Here is a 21124-nt window from a genome sequence, read left to right on the forward strand (position 1 = left end):
GGCCCCATCCTATCCCCGGGGGGGGGGGGGGGGCATGATTTGAACAAACTTGAATCTGCACTATGTCAGAAAGTTTTCATGTAAATCTCAGCTTTTCTGGCTTTTTCTGGGGGGGGGGGGGGGGGGGGGGCATGATTTGAACAAACTTGAATCTGCACTATGTCAGAAAGTTTTCATGTAAATCTCAGCTTTTCTGGCTTTTTCGGGGGGGGGGGGGGGGGGGGGGGGGGGCATGATTTGAACAAACTTGAATCTGCACTATGTCAGAAAGTTTTCATGTAAATCTCAGCTTTTCTGGCTTAGTGGTTCTTGAGAAGAAGATTTTTAAAGTTTTTCCCTATATATTTGTGTGCAAAACTTTGAGGTCCCATCCTATCCCCGGGGGGCCATGATTTGAAGAAACTTGAATCTGCACTATGTCAGAAAGTTTTCATGTAAATCTCAGCTTTTCTGGCTTTTTCTGGGGGGGGGGGGGGGGGGGCATGATTTGAACAAACTTGAATCTGCACTATGTCAGAAAGTTTTCATGTAAATCTCAGCTTTTCTGGCTTAGTGGTTCTTGAGAAGAAGATTTTTAAAGTTTTTCCCTATATATTTGTGTGCAAAACTTTGAGGTCCCATCCTATCCCCGGGGGCCATGATTTGAACAAACTTGAATCTGCACTATGTCAGAAAGTTTTCATGTAAAAATCAGCTTTTCTGAGTCCGTGGTTCTTGAGAAGAAGATTTTTAAAGATTTTTCCTATATATTTGTATGTAAAACTTTGATCCCCTATTATGGCCCCATCCAACCCCCGGGGCCCATGATTTGAACAAACTTGAATCTGCATTATGTCAGGAAGCTTTCATGTAAATCTCAGCTTTTCTGGCTAAGTGGTTCTTGAGAAGAAGATTTTTAAAGTTTTTCCCTATATATTTGTATATAAAACCTTGACCCCCCTTGTGGCCCCATCCTACCACCGGGAGCCATGATTTGAAGAAACTTGAATCTTCAATATGTCAGAAAGTTTTCAGGTAAATTTCAGCTCTTCTGGCCCAGTGGTTCTTGAGAAGAAGATTTTTAAATGACCCCACCCTATTTTTGCATTTTTGTGATTATCTCCCCTTTGAAAGGGACATGGCCCTTCATTTGAACAAACTTGAAAGCCCTTCACCCAAGGATGCTTTTGGCCATGTTTGGTTGAAATTGGTCCAGTGGTTCTGGAGAAGAAGTCGAAAATGTGAAAAGTTTAACAGGCAGACAGACGACGCACAAAAGCTCACTTGAGCTTTGAGCTCAGGTGAGCTAAAAACTCCAAGAGTTTGTACACAGGTACATTAAACACTGTACTCATCAACATGTGTGTATTACACTCCTTGTGTAAAAGCTCATATTCATATTGCAAAGGAAACTCACCTGTTTGTCTGAATGAGACATTTTATAAAACAGTTCTTTATATGAAAATGCAAATAACCTTAACAAACAAGAGGCCCATGGGATACATCGCTCACAAGAGTGCCTCTCTATTCTGAAAAAATCACTGGCACATATTTGAAGATTTTCCCTATATATTCGCATGTAAAACTTTCATCCTTTTTAGTTTCACAAAGTTGAATCTGCACTATGTCATGAAGCTTTCATGTAAATGTAAACTTTTCTGGCCAGTGATTTTTTCAGAATAAGATTTTTAATGATTTCCCCTATATATATGTATGTAAAATTTTGATCCCCAACTGTGGCCCCATCTTACCCCCGGGGACCATGGTTTTTACAAACTTCAATCTGCACTATGTCAGTAAGCTTTTGTGCAAATGTAAACTTCTTTATCCCAATGGTTCTTGAGGAGAATTTTAAAAAAATGTTTCTATTTATTAGTTATCATGTAAAACTTTGATCCCCTATTATGACCCCATCCTAACCCCAGGGGTCATGAATTTAACAAACTTGAATCTACATTATGTCAGGAAGCTTTCGCCAGCTTTTCTGGCTCAGTAGTTTTGGAGAAGAAGATTTGTAAAGATTTTCCCTATATATTTGTATGTAAAACTTTGATCCCCTATTGTTGCCTCATCTTACCCCTGGGGGCCATGATTTTAACAAATTTGAATCTTCACTATGTCAGGAAGCTTTCAGGTAAATTTCCACTTTCCTGGAAGTTTTGAGAATATTTTTAAAGATTGTCCCTATATATTTGTATGTAAAACTTTTATCCCCTATTCTCAGCTCACCTTTTAGCTCAGATTCGCAGCTTGTGCAGGAGTAAAAGAAGTGACTCGCAATAAATATATATTTACAACATGTAAATGTATAAGCTCAATGAGAATCCCAAGCTAGACACTTAACTAAATGTATTTTTATATGAAAAGATCGTTCAACGAAAATAAAATGTGGGGACAGGGAATGACAGAAAAAAGCCATGCCCCCCTTCCCCTCCCTCATCCTTTATACGTTTGGAAAATACATGTAGCATAAACCTGTCATTGTCAATTGTTTGTTTGAAGTACAAACAAATTGAAAACACGATTACTTTTCGTTGTATGTAGCGTGCTATGGACCGCAAACCATTTTACATTCATGCTTGACACTATGGCAATGTTTATCTAACACTTGTTCTGACTTATATGTATTTCAGTAAACAGCCCTCCTAAAATTCCAGGCGGTGTTTTGAAGACTTGAAACCGGGGCATTGTCTTCCGTAAACGCAGACCTACCTTTTGTCTTTTCCCTTCCCCAAGACCATTATTTTCAGTCTCATTTTTGAAACTAAATAACGAAATCAAATTTGATTGCGTTGACGATGATTCTGAAGAATATCTTGGTCGTTTAGAAATACTATTTCAAATAGTAAGGTAAGCCTAAATTACACCATTGTATCCTTTAAATTCCTGCATGACCTACTGTGCTTACACATATATCGGGGGATGTGTAATCAGTTACGCAATATCGTCCCTCTGAGACACCGATCTCTGTCCTTCGCTGTCAAAACATAATCGTGCATAAGTTCTTTCTCGTTCACGATCGACGCGGATCAGATAATTATTTTTTTTACTGTGTTGCACACATTTTTACTGTGTCGGACAAAATTTTTACCGAGTCAGAACAGCAATCAAAACACAAATGGAAAACCTTCATGACTCGTGTATAGCTTACTGACGTACCTTCTAATTATAGATTGCACCAGGCAAAAGTATTGATTTTCTTGACCTCTAAGCGCTATGCGAAGGTAACAATGCAAAGGCACCCTAGCCAAAAAGGTTTCATGTACAGATTCTTATTCATTTTTAGATTTTGAATTACTTAATAATCACTTTAATTATTACAAACGCAGATTCAAACGGGAATTTTAACTGAAGAATGACCTGCTTCTGTGTTGCACTTTCCCCCAGAATAAGGACAAAAATGTCACCTTTTTATACATACTTTATCCACTGTCCAACGAATTGTATTTCCGAGGGGGGATGCCTCTGCGGATATGAATGTTATCCCCGTACTAGATCGGTTGCAAAATTGCGACTACTTTAAACACGACTTGTTTACTACAGCGATGCATAAATTTGCCTATAGGTGGCGATAAACCGGAAACGTGATGACGAAAGCAAAACCCAACTGGCGACAATAAACCGCAGCTACGCTTAGCGCTTTAAAAATGCAATTTAGGGTAGAGTCATTTAAAAATCTTCTTAAGAACCACTGGGTCAGAGGAGCTGCTAGCTGATATTTACATGAAAGCTTTCTGACATAGTGCAGATTCAAGTTTGTTCAAATCACGGCCCCTGGGGGTAGGATGTGGCCACAATAGGGGATCAAAGTTTGACATTGAAATATATAGGGAAAGTCTTTAAAAATCTTCTTCTCAAGAACCAATGACCCAGAAGAGCTAAGATTTACATGAAAGCTTCCTGACACAGTGCAGATTCACGTCTGTTCAAATCATAGCCTCCGGGGGTAGGTTGGGGTCACAATAGGGGATCATAGTTTTACATACAAATATATAGGGAAAATCTTTTAAAATCTTCTTCTCAAGAGCCATGGAGCCAAAGAAGTTGACATTTACATGAAAGCTCTCTTTCATAGTGCAGATTCAAGTCTGTAAAAATCATGGCATCCAGAGGTACGTTGGGGCCACAATATGGACTAGGGTTTTACATGCAGATGTATATGGAAAGTCTTCAGATGTGGGCCAAGGTGACTCGGGTGAGTTTTTAGCCGAGTTGCTATTGGTTTGGTGATGCGGGCGGGCGTCAACAATTGGTTTCCGGATGTTAACCCGAAAAGTTTACAATGTAATCGAATGAAACTTTGATATATTGTTGGGTACCAGGTAAGGGAGACCCTTATTAATATTGGAGAAAAATGGTCAAAGGTCAAGGTCACAGTGACCGAATATAGAATGCAAATTTCAGGAAAATTTGGTTTCCGGATGATACATGTAACTCAGAAAGTTTAAATCCGAATCAAATGAAACTGCTATATTGTTGGGTACCAGGTAAGGAAGACTCCTATTGATTTTGGAGAAAATAGGTCAAAGGTCAAGGTCACAGTGACCGAATATAGAATGAAAATTTCAGAAATATTTGGTTTCCGGATGATAACTCAGAAAGTTTAAATCCGAATCAAATGATACTTAAAAGATATTGTTATGTACCAGGTAAGGAAGGCCCCTTTTGATTTTGGAGAAAATAGGTCAAAGGTCAAGGTCACTGACCGAAAATAGAATGAAAATTCCAAAAAAAATTGGTTTCCGGAGGATAACTCGAAAATTATTAATTTGAGTCAAATGAAACTTGGATATATTGTTGGATACCAGCAAAGAAAGGCCCCTATTGATTTTGGAGAAGAAAGGTCAAGGTCACAGTGACCTAAAATGGATTGAAAACTTCAGACAAATATGGTTTCTGGACAGTAACTCGAGAAGTTTAAAACTGAAATAAGTTCTTCACAATTATAAATATGCCACATCATTCCTGACTTCACAATATATCCCATGCAACTCGGCTCATGCACCCCTGGGTGCATATATTGATTTTTTATTCATTTATTATTTGGGGAGGGGGGGGGGGGTAGAAATAGAAACAAAAACTAGATGTGTCTGTTAGAACCACACAACACCCCCCCCCCCTCACACACACACACACATACACACACACACACACACACACACACAGGAACACACACACAATGTGATTTCTTTCGTTTGAGGAATGAATTAACCAGAAATCAATTTCTAATTGGTAATTATAATGAATGGATTATTCCGGATATTTCAGGTTTTCAATTCGAATACCTGTATAAGTATGTTTAATCATGCGGTTCAATAGAACTGGTTTTGATTTATTGATTGATGTTTTCCGCCACACTAAACAATCTTTCAGTTATCTGGTGGCGCCCAGTTTTTATTGGTAGAAGAGAGAACCCAGATACAATGTACCTGGGAAGAGACCACCAACCTTCCGAAAGTAAACTGGGAAACTTTCTCACTTACTGGCGCGAGTGGGATTCGAACCCTCGCCGGTTTTAATCGAGTAACGATGGAAAATCAGTTAAGAACGACACGTAGAGCTGACAACAAGTTTAAATTTTATACTAATACTAACTTGTATCTACATGTTATGTAATTATAGTGCGTTGTATTGTTACAACATTAAAGCAGCTGCGTGTCGTCTCTAGTCCATTTAGTGTGTTATGTTGTTTTTATTACTGATCTTATATCAGAAATGAATGGGTTTTGAAGGAGAACGCATATAAGCACACAGAGAAGTGGTGTCTATGCAATAGCAGATTAGAGTTTGATCTGAACTTATGAAATTATGTATGTTTATGCAGATAATGAATTGAACTAGAAAAGTAAATTCCTATCACGGGACTGCACGTGACCGGGTATGATTCATGTTTTATTTGCTTGGTATTAACATGATTTAGGGCTAGTACGACATTTTATCAATCTGATTAAAATCAGATCCTCGATCCGCTCCTCTCTTTTTTTTTCGTGTAGCGACATGAAAAGAAAAAAGAGGAGCGGATCGAAGATCTGATTTTAATCAGATTGGACATTTTATCTTCCATATTGCGAAGTATAGGACTTGAGACCGTACAGTTCTCACCAGTTTGGTTAGAAATTGCTGTTGCACTCTACATTAATTTTTCACAAGAAAAAAAAGAAGAAGAAAAAGCAAAAATAAAGCTAAGAAATCAAAAATAGAGTTAAAACCACAAGATACAGGGAAGAAAATGTTTATTTACTTCAAGTTGTAGATATGAAAAAAGGAACAACTACTTTCATTTTCGACGATTTTCAAAAATAGGCAGAGAACACGTGTGCGTGCGTGCGTGTTTCATCATTTTGACCTTGTACATGATAATTTGTTTAAAGGTATTGTCAATATCGAGCACAAACATCACGGGCTCTTGTTTCTGTAAATAAAGTTGTGATGTCTGTATACTAATTACATGAATAGCATGCTATCGTTAGATCTATCTGTCGTCGGGTACCCACGGGTGCTTCTCAACGATTCTCTCCATGGAATAAATGTACCCATTACTCGTTCTATTATACGTGTGCACGGCCATTTTTTTTTTTTTTAACTTAAAACGATTTTTAGAAAAGGCTTTTTATACCATGATAGGGATTTTAGGATGTCCAAAATCGACATCAAGCGTTGCATGTATGTGTCGTATAGAATCGATTTTGGAGATATTGGACTATCCGAGTCAGAGAGAGAGAGAGAGAGAGAGAGAGAGAGAGAGAGAGAGAGAGAGGGGGGGGTATGTGTATAGCATATATTCCGCTCCTCAACAAGATGAGCGGGTCAAAGGATCGAAAATTAATTACATAACAAGAGTATAGAAACGGTCAAATCTTTCATTAAATTTTCCATACGACCATACCAATCGATGATTTTTTTATTTGAAGCGGACATCGGTGTGTTTATTATAATTATTTAAATTTTCAATCCCTCCTACCATATTGATGTATTATTTTTAGAAATACCTGCTCATTTTTTTAAAATGTTTGAAAATGAAAGTAGATGTAGAATTCTTGGAATTCAAAAACATATATATTTAAATACTTGTAATGTTGCTGTCGGGTGTATTTATAAATTATGTATCAGCTTTATATAGACAAATGAATGCATTTTAGCAACGAGGAACACGTCACTTCAAGTTATATTGGGAGAGTTTCTCTGCATTACAGATAGGATTACGTAGTGTCTCTACATTAAGATTGAGAGAGTTTCTCTGCATTACAGACAGGATTACGTGGTGTCTCTACATTACGATTGGGAGAGTTTCTCTGCATTACAGACAGGATTACGTAGTGTCTCTACATTACGATTGGGAGAGTTTCTCTACATTACAGATAGGATTACGTAGTGTCTTTACATTACGATTGGGAGAGTTTCTCTACATTACAGACAGGATTACGTAGTGTCTCTACATTAAGATTGGGAGAGTTTTCTACATTAAGATTTGGAGAGTTTCTCTACATTAAGATTTGGAGAGTTTCTCTACATTACAGGTAAGTATTATGTAGTCTCTACATCGATATTTTTTTTAGGGAGATCTCTACATTAAGATCGGGAGGGTTTCTCTACATTAAGATTGGGAGAGTTTTCCTACATTACAAGTAAGTATGTAAGTATTATTTAGTTTCTACATTGAGATTGGGGGGGGGGTGTCTCTACATTAAGACTGGGAGAGTTTCTTTACATTGAGATTGGGAGAGTTTCTCTACATTGAGATTGGGAGAGTTTCTCTACATTGAGATTGGGAGGGTTTCTCTACATTGAGATTGGGAGGGTTTCTCTACATTGAGATTGGGAGAGTTTCTCTACATTGAGATTGGGAGAGTTTCTCTACATTGAGATTGGGAGGGTTTCTCTACATTGAGATTGGGAGGGTTTCTCTACATTGAGATTGGGAGGGTTTCTCTACATTGCAGGTAAGTATTATGTGGTTTCTACATGTACATTGGGGGGAGGGGGTCTGTACATTGAGATTAGGAGAGTTTATCTACATTAAGATTGGGAGTTTCCCTACATTAAGATTGGGAGAGTTTATCTACATTAAGATTGGGAGAGTTTCTCTACATTAAGATTGGGAGTTTCCCTACATTAAGATTGGGAGAGTTTATCTACATTAAGATTGGGAGAATTTATCTACATTAAGATTAGGAGGGTTTTTCTACATTACAGATAGGAAGTACATAGTCTCACTCTACATGGACGACTTTGATTAGGACCAGAAACGACACATAATTGAGAACTAGGATGATGTGTTTAAAATCATAAGAAGTTGTTATTTCAATGAAAATATAACTCATTTATACATGGCTGTTTACTGTAACTTCAAGTCGAGACTTTCGTTGGAAACATACATTTTTATATGACTCCGTGAGAAACTTGAAGATTTCGGTGTACAGTAGACGCGCCCTGTATTGTTCTAGCCGTTGTAGATTAGTTAGAATTGTGGTAGTTTTGTCTTTAATTGTTTTTATTGTTTAAATTACATTGCTTTTACTTTCGTTTCTATGACCTCTCGTCCTGAAGAAGGGACAGTTTGTTTAGAAAATTTGATGATTACATATTGTTCTTGCGTAGAGAGATTGGAGGTAGATAGACGTGTCCACAGGCACCTGTGTTGTTGCAATGCGTCACACACACACACACACACACACACACACACATATATATATATGGGGAGGGGGGGTATAATATATCCCGCTCCTCAACAAAGTGAGCGGTTAAAAGGATCGAAAATTGATTAGGCAACAAGAGTATCGAGAAGGTCAAATCTTTCATTCAATTTTTCATACCGTGATACGTCCATTCAAAGTGATGATTTTTCGTTTCAAGCGGGCATTGTTTTTGGTTCAATTTTTAATTCTTCATACGATACGATGCATTTAGAAATGCCTGCTCATTTTTGAAAATGAAAGTAAATATAGAATTCTTTGAATTCAGCTACGTATATATTTAAATACTCGTAATGTGGCTGTCGGGTGTATTTATAAATTATGAATTAGCTTTATAAAGATAAAGGATGCATTTTATCAACGAAGAACACGTCACCTCCATTTAAATTGGGAGAGTTTTTCTGCATTACAGACAGGATTACGTAGTGTCTCCACATTAAGATTGGGAGAGTTACAGATTGGGAGAATTTCTCTACATTATGATTGGGAGAATTTATCTACATTAAGATTGAGAGAGTTTTCCACATTGAGATTGGGAGAGTTACAGATTGGGAGAATTTCTCTACATTATGGTTGGGAGAATTTATCTACATTAAGATTGAGAGAGTTTTCCACATTGAGATTGGGAGAGTTACAGATTGGGAGAATTTCTCTACATTATGATTGGGAGAATTTATCTACATTAAGATTGAGAGAGTTTTCTACATTAAGATTGGGAGAATTTATCTACATTAAGATTGGAAGAATTTCTACATTATGATTGGGAGAATTTATCTACGTTAAGATTGAGAGAGTTTTCTACATTAAGATTGGGAGAATTTCCCTAAATTAAGATTGAGAGAGTGTTCTACATTAAGATTGGGAGAATTTATCTACATTAAGATTAGGAGGGTTTTTCTACATTACAGATAGGAAGTACATAGTCTCACTCTACATGGACGACTTTGATTAGGACCAGAAACGACACATAATTGAGAACTAGGATGATGTGTTTAAAATCATAAAAAGTTGTTATTTCCAATAAATGTGTAACTGATTTATGACTCTTTACCGTAACTTTACTGTTTACCGTAACTTTACTGTATACTGTAACTTTACTGTTTACTGTAACTTTACTGTTTACCATAACTTTACTGTTTACTGTAACTTTACTGTTTACTGTAACTTTACTGTTTACTGTAACTTTACTGTTTACTGTAACTTTACTGTATACTGTAACTTTACTGTTTACTGTAACTTTACTGTTTACCGTAACTTTACTGTTTACTGTAACTTTAAGTCTTGACTCTCATTGAAAACAGACTTGTCGTATAACTGCGTGAGAAACCTGAAGATTTCATCATGTAGACGCCCTGTACTGGTCTAGCCGCTGTAGCTTTGTTATTAATACATGTAGTACAGTAGTAGTTTGTCTTTATCTTAATTACATTGATTTGACTTTCGTTTCTATGATATCTCGTCCTGAAGAAGGGACAGTTTGTTTTAAAAAAAAATGATGATTCCATATTGTTTGTGGAGAGAGAGAGAGAGAGAGAGAGAGAGAGAGAGAGAGAGAGAGAGAGAGAAGGGGGGGGGCAGTAAGTTCTAACAACACTCAATACATGTACTTATATGTGTCGGATCCACAACGCAGACAATAAGAAATGGCAATCAATCTCATAACCCCTATGAAAAATATTTTAAAAAATCAGAGTAAGGCAAGCACGGACCCTTGCACGCACAAGAAGTGGGATCAGGTGCCTAGGGAGAGTAAGCATCCCCTGATAACCGGTTACACTTGCTGTTACCCCCTCTAGCTTGATCAGGGAAAAGGAGTACAATCCGTAGTCAAAAATAGTATGTAAAGAAAGGTCTAACAATAGGTATAAAACAAGTCAGACAGCATTTCACCCAATGACAGGTTGTATTGGTAAACTGGATCGTTGTGATGACCATATGATTTGCGAAATGCTGACTTTAAACGAGACTGTGTAAACCCTTTAAATATTAAAGTCTTTGTCAGTAGCCTTCCTCTATTCAAAAACTTATCATACCCAGAAAACATACCCTTGTGTATTGAATCAGTTGAGAGACATGAACACCATATGCCGGTGACAATGGAATATTGCTACATAGATATGAGAAGCTGAAGTCATTCTGTTTGTCATAAAGTTGAGTTGTTACTTTGCAGTTTAACATTCACGTTTAATAAATGTCCAAGTATGAAGCGGATGTGAAGACTCCGTTGTGTCTTCTATTTCGAGTTACCTGGGTTATATCAAATCAACGTATAAATGAAAATAAGCATTGTTAATAGATAACTAGATGTTGAGTTTTAGGCCACGATAAAAGATTTTTTTATTTACGGAAGATTGCACATGTATGATTACATTAAGTTACAATCTATATGGTTAAATACATTGACCTAAGATAAAGACATTGACCTACATGTACATTGATAAATACATTGACCTGCATGGATAAATACATTGACCTACATGGATAAATACATTGAACCACATAGATAAATACGTTGACCCACATGGATAAATACGTTGACCCACATGGATAAATACGTTGACCTACATGGAAAAATACGTTGACCTACATGGATAAAAGCGTTGACCTACATGGAAAAAATACGTTGACCTACATGGATAACGACATTGACCTACATGGATAAATACATTGACCTACATTGATAAATACATTGACCTACATTGATAAATACATTAACCTACATTGATAAAGATATTGACCTACATTGATAAATACATTAACCTACATGGATAAATACGTTGACCCACATGGATAAATACGTTGACCTACATGGAAAAATACGTTGACCTATATGGATAAAAGCGTTGACCTACATGGATAACGACATTGACCTACATGGATAAATACATTGATGTACTTATCTTTATTATAGTAACAAACCCCAGGGAGTAAACATTAAGTCAGGTGGATGAAGATGAAGCGTTTTAGAGAGATTGGGAGACATAATGAAGTTCATTTGAAAAGGTCATGGACCGAGAGTCATTCAAGACATAAGGAAAACCGTCACACTAACAAGCCGTACAGCAGACATCAAGACAAGAGACGCCGTCGTTCTAGATCGCCAGCTCGGCACCAAACGTCTCGAGAAGGTCGTCGCCGGATTAAGGAGATATACCCTTCACACTGTGATGAACAGCGCAGAACAGGGAATGAAGGTCATAGACCAAGGTCAGATACTTGGAAAGTAACCCCTTTTAAAAATAGCAGGGAAGAAAACGATGACTTGGCCGCTAAGATTCTTACTGTCTTGCTTGATAATGGAGGTAAATTAAAGCAGAAAGAACTAGAGGTCTGCCTAAGTGCCAAGCCGTTGACTATAAGATTCATACCCAGGGAATCTTTTTCCACGTTTCTTAAAGTTTATGGAAACCTTTTTGACGTCAGTGACGTCTCTAACAGTGAATCAGAAGAGGGGGAGATAACTGATGCAGAAGTCGCCGCTAAGTCGGACATTCAGATCTGCCTTAAACACACTAGTTCATCCCAACGGTGTAGCGGGGATTGTGACCATCTGCATTTTTGCAAATTTAAGCTTATTAGCGATTGCAGTTTTGAGAATTGCAAATTTGGTCATGATCTGAAAACTGATCACAATCGTCGGGTTTTGCAGCTGCATTCCATGCAGTTCCTGAGCCTTGCACAAGTTCAGTTTCTGATCTCCAATTTGGAGCATAGAAAGGGCGTCACAATTCCCTCCATTTGTACATACTATAACAAAATAAAAGGTTGCATTGACCCCAAGAAATGTCCTCACTTGCACGTTTGTGCATATATAGCAGGGAAATGCGCATTTCAACCAAACTGCAAACGTTCTCATGATATAGATGATGACCAACCAAAACAGGTTCTGATGAAGTATGGGATATATGTGACGTCACAGAACAAGGATAGTCTGTTAAGATTACTGAGGCGTGGTCCTCTTTATTCTCAGACGTTTTCAAAGGGTCAAGATCAAGATCATTGTGAAATGTCCAGTGCAAAGACCATAACAAGGTGCGGCGACAAAGGTGGTGATGTCACAAAGAGCAAGAAAGAAACACCTATCCGTTACTGGAATGTGTTGGTAAGATTTCCGTCTATCTTGATAGCAAAAAAAAAAAAAAAAAAAAAAAGGATGAAAGTATAATTATTTATTGTAATGATAGCTTTTTTGGGGTTGTTTTCTGCACCAGCATAACTCTGCAATGGGCGTGTAGTATATCTTAGTAGCTATACATTTGTCTTGATTGAAATATTTTATCGCTGTTTGATAATGTATTTGAAAAGTATACTAGTATGTATATTACGTCGGTTATGAGAAATGAAATTTTAACGGCAATTTATTCTAGGATGACACAGATTCGCCCTGATTGATGAAATGGAAATCCGAAATTTGTTCTGACATTTAGAGAAGCGAGGATTCATGTTCTGTATACTTAGCGATGAAGTGGAAATCTGAAGAGAGGCTGCAGTGGACGATCTTGTCAGCATTTTGTGATGTTTGCCCCTAGAAACTATAATAAATCCTTCTTAAACAAAAGTGTTTTTGTAATCAATGCAATGAGATCAGCGGAGAGAGTTATTTCAGCAATGTGTATCTACACTATTGATGAAAAGATGAAGATAACGAACAGTGTTCAATCTCAGAACTCATGTAAGCAATACAAAATAGAGAGTTGGGCAAACACGGACCCCTAGACATACCAGAGGTGGGATCAGGTGCCTAGGAGGAGTATTCATCCCCTGTCAACCTGTCACATCCACTGTGAACCCCATATCTCGATCAGGTAAACGGAGTAACCCGTAGTCAAAATCAATGTGTAAGGAACGGTCTAACAACTGGTTTGGAACTTGTTAGACAACATTTGACCCAATGACAAGTTGTATTGGCAAACTAAACCGTTATAACGACCATAAGATTTGCGAAATTTTGTAATTAAAGGAGAATTTCCTGTAACATCAACTTGTTTGTCAGTAGCCTTTCTCGATTTAAGAATTGATCCCACGAAGAACAAGCTCTTGTCTATCGAATCAGTTAACAAACATAATATGCAGGTGATGATGGAATATTGTAAGTTTACGATAGAGACGCCGAAGTCATCATAAAGTTGAGTTGTTAGTATGCCATTAACATCTGATATAATTAAAATTGTGAAATACCTTGAAGTTTTAATTCAACGTCATCCGCACGACATTTTTAGCTAATTATTTTGACGCTGACTATCGTCCAATCACATAGTAGGCGGAGCCAAGATCTGAGCGCTGTCTTGTGTGCATAAAGTAGTTTTGTAGGGGTATCGTGATCGGGTTAAATTTCTGATGAATCCATGGAAGACAAAATAAAACAGCTGTTTATCATCATGACTAGGATTAATACATTTAGCAGTTCAATTCTTACTATATCAAATATGCCTTTACGTCTTTATCATTAGAAGCGCGTACCAAAGTTGAAAAAATATGCATGGTAGCTATATTTTGGTACATCTTTGCGATTCTTGGGAGCCTGTGAAGTACATGTAGTTGGGGTGGGTGTCGCGATCGGGTAAGTTTTGACGAAGCAATGGAAGACAAAACAAAAAAAAGCTGTTTATAAACACACACATCCCACCCCAACCCCCCGAGTAGCTCAAAGTTACGTGGGAATGACGTTGAATTCAAACTTCAGGGTATTTCACATTCAAATGCAATCAATTTACATTTGCTATTTATTTATTCATGATTTCGCTATTTATAAATGATATTTTTTTATGGTTTCGTATTTTTTATATTTCTTATTTAGTATTATTATACAGAATACAAAAGTTCAAACAGGAACAGAAGTTAGAAAATGTCGTCTGAAATGAAGGTCACACTGGTCACATGTTGCTGGTTTCCCTGAGTTATTAGGGATACTTTAACGATGAATATCTCATGGTTTCATGGACGAGCATGTTGAGAAAGAATTCGCACTAGCGTCTCGTTTTATAGTTTATTCTCCGATTTGATTGATAACATTTTAGGAGTAATTGCTTATTCTACACCTGTCTTGCTAAAGGGTCACTCAGTATGGGCGGATCCAGCGCCAGGCGCACGCTCCTTAAGAAAACGACCCATTTTTGTAAAAGAAGTGTGTCCTAAAACACTAAACAATACATTCTATTAGAAAAAACTCGATATTCTTAAGGAGTCTTAGTCTCTTGGGGCCCCCACCAGGGCTTCGCCATGGGCCTAAAAACAGACCCCGGACATCCAGTCGTTTATTATGACCTGGATCCCATTTTTTGATGTTAAAAGAGACGAATTCTAAATCTACTGAATCAGGTCTCTGGTAGCTGCTTTAAAAATGAAAACTTTTACAAGCGGACAAAAAACAAGACTGACTGTTAACCTGATCAGTGATGACCTTTATCTACCTTTATCAGCAATGAAACAGGAACAATCAAACATAGGAAATTCTAATTCATGCAATCGATGCTGCGCTTAGTCTTAGAATTATCACGGTGAATTTGGGAGACATAACAGTATTACTTGAAAGGGACCTTTTGGGTTCTTGTAGCAAACTTTGAATTTCTTTACTTTTTTAGAGAAAACCTGTAATACGTTTAGGTGGCGAAACATTTATGGAATATGCATGTATTTTTTTTTTGTCAAGAAAACCGGAAGCATGGTTTCCAGACTGCCGGGAAGGCAGAATGTGGATACTGCCTCTATCACAGATCCTTTTATCAATCTCTAAGAACTGATTGCACTTTGTCTATTCCTTTAAATTTCAATTCAACATGATCAGTTGTGTAGAAACGATATCGGAATATACAGATATCAGGTTCTGAGTTTGTGTACAATGAATTTACTTAGAACTTGAAATTTAGGGCGATGAACTTTTAGATAACGATATTTCATTCTCGAGCACTTCAGAGAGTTTTGAACACAGGGATACAACAATGCATTGAGATCACAATCCATATTTTCAGAAGGATGAGACACAAACAAACCATTTTCATAACCAGTGATGTCGAAATAACTTGATACCGTATCCCGGTATATAACAACATATAATAATGATATTTTAAAAGTTGTAAAATTGGACTTTTGTCGAAAACGGCGAACCCTTTAAGTTGAAATGATGGTGAAGATGGGGAATCTCTGAATTTGCAAACCGAGTCGATGCGAGAAGTATGTTGTCTACCTGGACTCCAAGGTGTTTTTCATTGCTAACATTTTCTTAGAGATAACCACAAACGTGAAGATCTAAGACTGGAAATTTGATTTTGACCTTCTTTAATGTGTACCCAGAAGTCGTTGATAGGATTAAAATCGATTTGATTTTGAACAAGCGAAGTTTGAATACGATGACTATCTGAAAGTGAAGATAACGAACAGTGATCAATTTCAACTCCCACTAGTAATACATAATAAAGAGTTGGGCAAACACAAACCCCTGGACATACCAGAGGTGGGATCAGGTGAAAATGAAAATATCCCTTTATAGATGATAAATGAGAATTACTTGTATGTATTGTTCCATCATCAGGAAAAAGATCTAGTCCACAATATTCGATATATAATGGAATACAATTAATGTATAATAATAAAAAAATAAGGACCCGGGACAGAACCTTTTGGTACTCCTTCTGTAGTGCTTAAAGTACCAGAGGAAATAGAACCCATCAACACAGACTGAATTCTATCCTGCATATGTGATTTAAACTGGTCCGTTGTCGATTGACCCTACCATGGTCCCATCTAGATTATACAGGCAAATGTGCCTCACGTGAATTTCACGTGAAATTCACATGAATTTCACGTGAAAATTTCTATGTGAAATTCACGTTAAAAGAGCATCAAATGTGAATTCACACGAAAAAAAATCACGTGAAATTCACATGAATTTCACATAAAATTCACGTGAATTTCACGTGAAATTTTTACCATGAATTTCACATAAAATTCACGTGAATTTCACATAAACTTTATAACGTTAAATCATACATGAATATTTTGATACTCTGAATCTCGGGTTCAGATGAACACAAAAAGGAGTACAAATCTGCTTTCAATCTGCTGATAATTTAATTGATTGAATTTGTTTTTACATGGTTGTCTTCATTGTCTTTTTTTCTTTCTTTTAATCTCTGAAAAAGAAATATTTATGCATTAGAAGGACTGTTAAATATACAAAAGGAGTCATATTAAGCCTTATGTACACATACTGTACTATGAATGAAATTGCACGTAGATGTAGCAGAAACGAAGAAAAAAAAAAGTTGCAAAATTATCAATAATTTGTGTTTGAAAGAAACATAACCTTTTATATATCATCATACAGAATAGAATAGAATTATTATAATACAAGATACAGAAGGAAGTCATGGAATGTTTTCAAATTGTCATGTTCTAATCCAGAGGCGATTTGAAAATGACTTTGCATTCCTCATTATCTAGATTAAATCTATATAAATGCATTGCTTAAAATGATAGCTGCAGAACTGTAGCTCTCTGAAAAAATATTTTGACATATCTCTGTTATGTCAAAATATTTTTTCAGAGAGCTACAGTTTACACATCACCCCCCCCCCCCCCCCCCCCCCCTTCAACGTGCCTGATCTCGATCCTCTATGAAGGTAATATAGAACGTTACTTAGCACCCCTAATCAATATATAGATCAATTAAATTATAAACATTATGTTCTGAATTACGATTACCATGTTCTCTGATGAATAAGGAAAGATTAACAAACCGTGTAGCGTTGTGCGATTCTGCGACACGTCCCCGGAAGTGACTTCCGTATTTTCGCTGTCGTGCCTATTCGTTGACGTACCCCGTCTAAAGTAATTCTCATCAGTCTGAAATAAGCGGCTGCATTAGGAACTTTAGATCACATAAATGTAATAAGCCTAATGGCTTGAATTTACACTAAACATTTATAATTACAATGCTCAATCTCATCTTACCTGTAGAGTTTCTATGTACTTTCACATTCGCTGTCTTGCATACGTCAGACGCGTCAGACGGCTTACGCGAGTGTGACGTCACAGTCTTGTAAATATTACCGGAATCTGACTGTAGTGTAAAGCTTTATAGATATTTTTAAAAGTTATCTAAATATACATGAACAGTAATGTTAAGGATTGTTTATGTTTTTCGCTTTCTTCCGAGTGCTAGAAATCTGTGTTTTCCTTTTGATTGACGATCTACAAATTCGGGATAGTGAATACGGCTATACGGCTGATAGAAAATTTTCATTTCTACATGCGTGTATCAGCAATTTCCAGTAGGTCTAACTTTATGCATACACCAGCTTCCAAGGTATCACACCGGTAATTATTCTCGATGTATCTAATAAGGAAGGAGGGGGGGGGGGGGGGGGGGGGGGAGGGAATTAAAATTGATGCCAAACTACCGACAGCGGAAAACAATATCATGGCATTTTTCCCCACCTGCACAATACTACCCTCAAATCACATGTATGTAAACAGCCCAAGTGCACCCCGACAAGTAGCCTGTTACTAACATAATAAAGCAGCGAGATAAAAAATTTAACTCATCTTCAGTAGTTTTACAAAACTGACCAAAACAACAATCTTTTGGAATGCATGGTTTTGAATATTCACCAGTTTCAATTTCTAAAGGGTGGGCAAATATTCTTAGCTATTTAAAACGTACTACTCTCACAAATGGAAATTTCAAATGGTCTTATTAGTTTTAATTCATAGTTCTTTCTGACTTTACTATAAAATAGTAATTTTCCATGTTTAGAAAATTTCGTGGTTTTGAAGTTGCATATTCTAACTCTATCAATATAGTGATTCTTCAAGTAGTTGGAAAATATGCTTTCATTAATATCTATGATGATGGGAGATTTAATTTATATTTTAATTCTTAAGAGAAAAAATAATGGGAAATGAGAGAAATCAGGTGTCGAAAGTACATGTAATCATACTGCGTACAGAACTACAATGCAAGTTAATAATTTCGCAAATAAACGAGGAGAGGAAGGCGTGAGCAGGATCTACTTTATTGGTCGTTTGCCTACATTTTATGAATGTACTCTAACTTTTGAATTGCCTAATCTCCATATCGTTTTATATTTTACCTTAATTTTATTTATTTTTTCGCTTGAATATATTAAGAAGTGTGAATATTTCACTTTAATCGCTTTTCTTGTGAAATTTTTAACGTGAATAGCTTTTCACGTGAAATTCGTGTGAAATTGTTCGTGTGAATTTCACATGAAGAAATTTCACATGAAATTCGTGTGAATCTTTTCACGTGAAATTCACGTGAATCAACGTTCACATTATTTCCTTGCGAAAATCAAATCACATTAAAATTTTCGCAAGGAACTAATGTGAAAAGTGATATAATGCTTTTTACGTGAAATTCATGTGAAAAATTTAACGTGAATTTCACGTGAAATTCATGTGAATATTTTAACGTGAATTTCACGTGAAAAGGGATTCACGTGAAATTCATGTGGACATATTAACGTGAATTTCACGTGAATCACTTTTCACGTGAAATTCACATGAAATTTACGTGAATTTCACGTGAAAAGTTCATGTGAATTTCACGTGAACAGCATTTCACGTGAAATTCACGTGAGGCACATTTGCCTGTGTACAGCAGTCATGATGTGAAAAAAAGTAAATCTGCACACGAGTGTATTTGTATAGTAGTTTAAACTGTACTTGAGAATATATTTCAAATGTTCCTTTGTGTATTTCAATATGAACCCTTATTGAGGGCAATCCTTGACACTAGGGCCGTACTAGTGTAAAATATTTATACTTTGTGTGGGTTCATGTATATTTAGTGATTTGATTTGTAGCGTTTGAAAGATTTGAAAAAAAATCCGTATATTTCAATAAAAACTTGTTTCAACCCCATCGTTGATCCAGAGGTCTACATCTTACAGAATGCATCTTTTAAAGTTTCCAGAACTACGTCCTTGTGGTTCTTAAGTTGTTTTGAAAGATTACAACGTTTGCTTACATCGCAGTGGGCAAATTAAGATAATCAATTTTATACATCATAGAAAGATCACAAAATTAAGAGAAGGGCACACTGACCCCTGGATGTACAGAGGTGGAATCAGGTGCCTGTTCATCGGCCACATCCGCCGTGAGCCCTATATTTTGTTAAGGTTAACTGAGTAATTCGTATCTAGAATCAGTATGTAAAGAACAGCCGAACAATTGGTACATGTATGAAACACGTCAAATAGCATTCAACCCCAGTTTGTGTATTTGCAAATCATATTATTATAACGACCAAACATTTGTGAAATGATTACTTTAAACAAGACTTACTTCAACATTGATCAACTGATTTGTTAGTAGCCTTGTCAATATTAAGAACTGCATTAATAAGATTTCTTCCGCAAAACCTCTATCGTTGCCAGGTGCGATGGTTGGATTTGAACGTATTTTATTGTATGAAAGGTGAATATAACGAACAGTGATCAATCTCATAACTCCTATATAATATGTACAAAAGGACCAGAAGCAAGTTCGTACAACGTACGAGTTCTTCTCTTTATAACTTAATAGCACACACTTGTCATTGAAAAAATAATACACAGAAAATACAATTATGGTAAGTGTTCTATAGATAAACAGTACAATGTGATAATCACCTATATCTTTTAGTCTCATGAATATACGTCTGAACATAAGAAGAAAAAATACAATCATTTAATTCGGTAAATAAGACTTTAATTATCGCCCCACAGTAGAAGTTGTGTATAAATGATAACCAAATCATTTAACCTAAGCAATCTATCCATTAATATTATCTAGCAATTGATTATTTCTTAGAAATAAAGAAAACGTGATATACGTCTTCACACATGCCACAGGAAGATAGTGGAGAATCAGCATCTATCTATAAAGATCATACCTCAAAACAGGTGTGTCTCAGTTTGGTACATGTGTGAATTATGTTCAGCAAAACGAGAATCACATGAACAATATACAGGGGTTGGGATTGTTGATATTATTACAGCTAATATTTTTATGAAATTGTTTAATTGAAGATGCCTGTTTTGATTCAATACTAAGATAATTCCACTTAGATACAGTGTCTGGTACAAATGTTGTTGTTTTTTGTGTAAACTTCAAATATGCATTTTGGTATTGTATAGTTATCTCCACAACGGAGATATTACATGTGGACATATTGTTTATTTTACTATGTATTGTTTGTTTTGGATACTGCGGAACCTCGTTATTATGAATCTTGTACATGCTAACTAATCTAAGATTTGCTCGTCTAGAAGATATATGTTTTTAATAACAGAATATCTAGAGGAAAGCCACTATTAAATTATTCCTTCTGCGCATTATTTGACTTTTTCTAACATATCACTGTAGATGATCTACATCCATCCCAAACAATAGAGGAACATTCTAAAGTTGGTCTAATAAAATAGCGTGCATTTTTTGAAAAAGTGTTT

The 21124-nt window shown here is 36.3% G+C and overlaps 1 protein-coding gene and 1 long non-coding RNA gene across 5 annotated transcripts; one reads left to right on the forward strand and one right to left on the reverse strand.

The window, feature by feature from the left end:
- Nucleotides 1-6551: 6551 nt before the first annotated feature.
- On the forward strand, nt 6552-13230 carry LOC125654774 (uncharacterized). 4 transcript variants are annotated; one of them, XM_048884824.2, is made up of 3 exons: nt 6552-7496; nt 11584-12774; nt 13040-13230. In XM_048884824.2, the coding sequence occupies exons 2-3, from the start codon at nt 11620-11622 to the stop codon at nt 13058-13060; spliced, it is 1176 nt and encodes a 391-aa protein (XP_048740781.2). In that variant the 5' UTR covers nt 6552-7496; nt 11584-11619; the 3' UTR covers nt 13061-13230. The 4 variants fall into 4 exon arrangements, with proteins under 4 accessions (XP_048740781.2, XP_048740782.2, XP_056001498.1 ...); XM_048884825.2 differs by lacking the exon at nt 13040-13230 and having other exon boundaries at nt 8173-13033; XM_056145523.1 differs by lacking the exon at nt 13040-13230 and having other exon boundaries at nt 11584-13033.
- A 3489-nt stretch (nt 13231-16719) lies between these two features.
- On the reverse strand, nt 16720-19284 carry LOC130048590 (uncharacterized). Its single transcript, XR_008797369.1, has 2 exons — nt 17408-19284; nt 16720-16801 (listed from the first exon to the last, which is right to left on the reverse strand). It is a non-coding gene; the product is annotated as an uncharacterized LOC130048590 (long non-coding RNA).
- Between the last annotated feature and the right edge of the window lie 1840 nt (nt 19285-21124).

The sequence above is a fragment of the Ostrea edulis genome, chromosome 7, assembly GCF_947568905.1.
Source record: "Ostrea edulis chromosome 7, xbOstEdul1.1, whole genome shotgun sequence".
Classification (NCBI taxonomy): domain Eukaryota; kingdom Metazoa; phylum Mollusca; class Bivalvia; order Ostreida; family Ostreidae; genus Ostrea; species Ostrea edulis.

What these genes read in the sequence shown, in the direction of transcription:
- LOC125654774 (XM_048884825.2), top strand. Translation starts at nt 11,620, where the DNA reads ATGAAGATGAAGCGTTTTAGAGAGATTGGGAGACATAATGAAGTTCAT.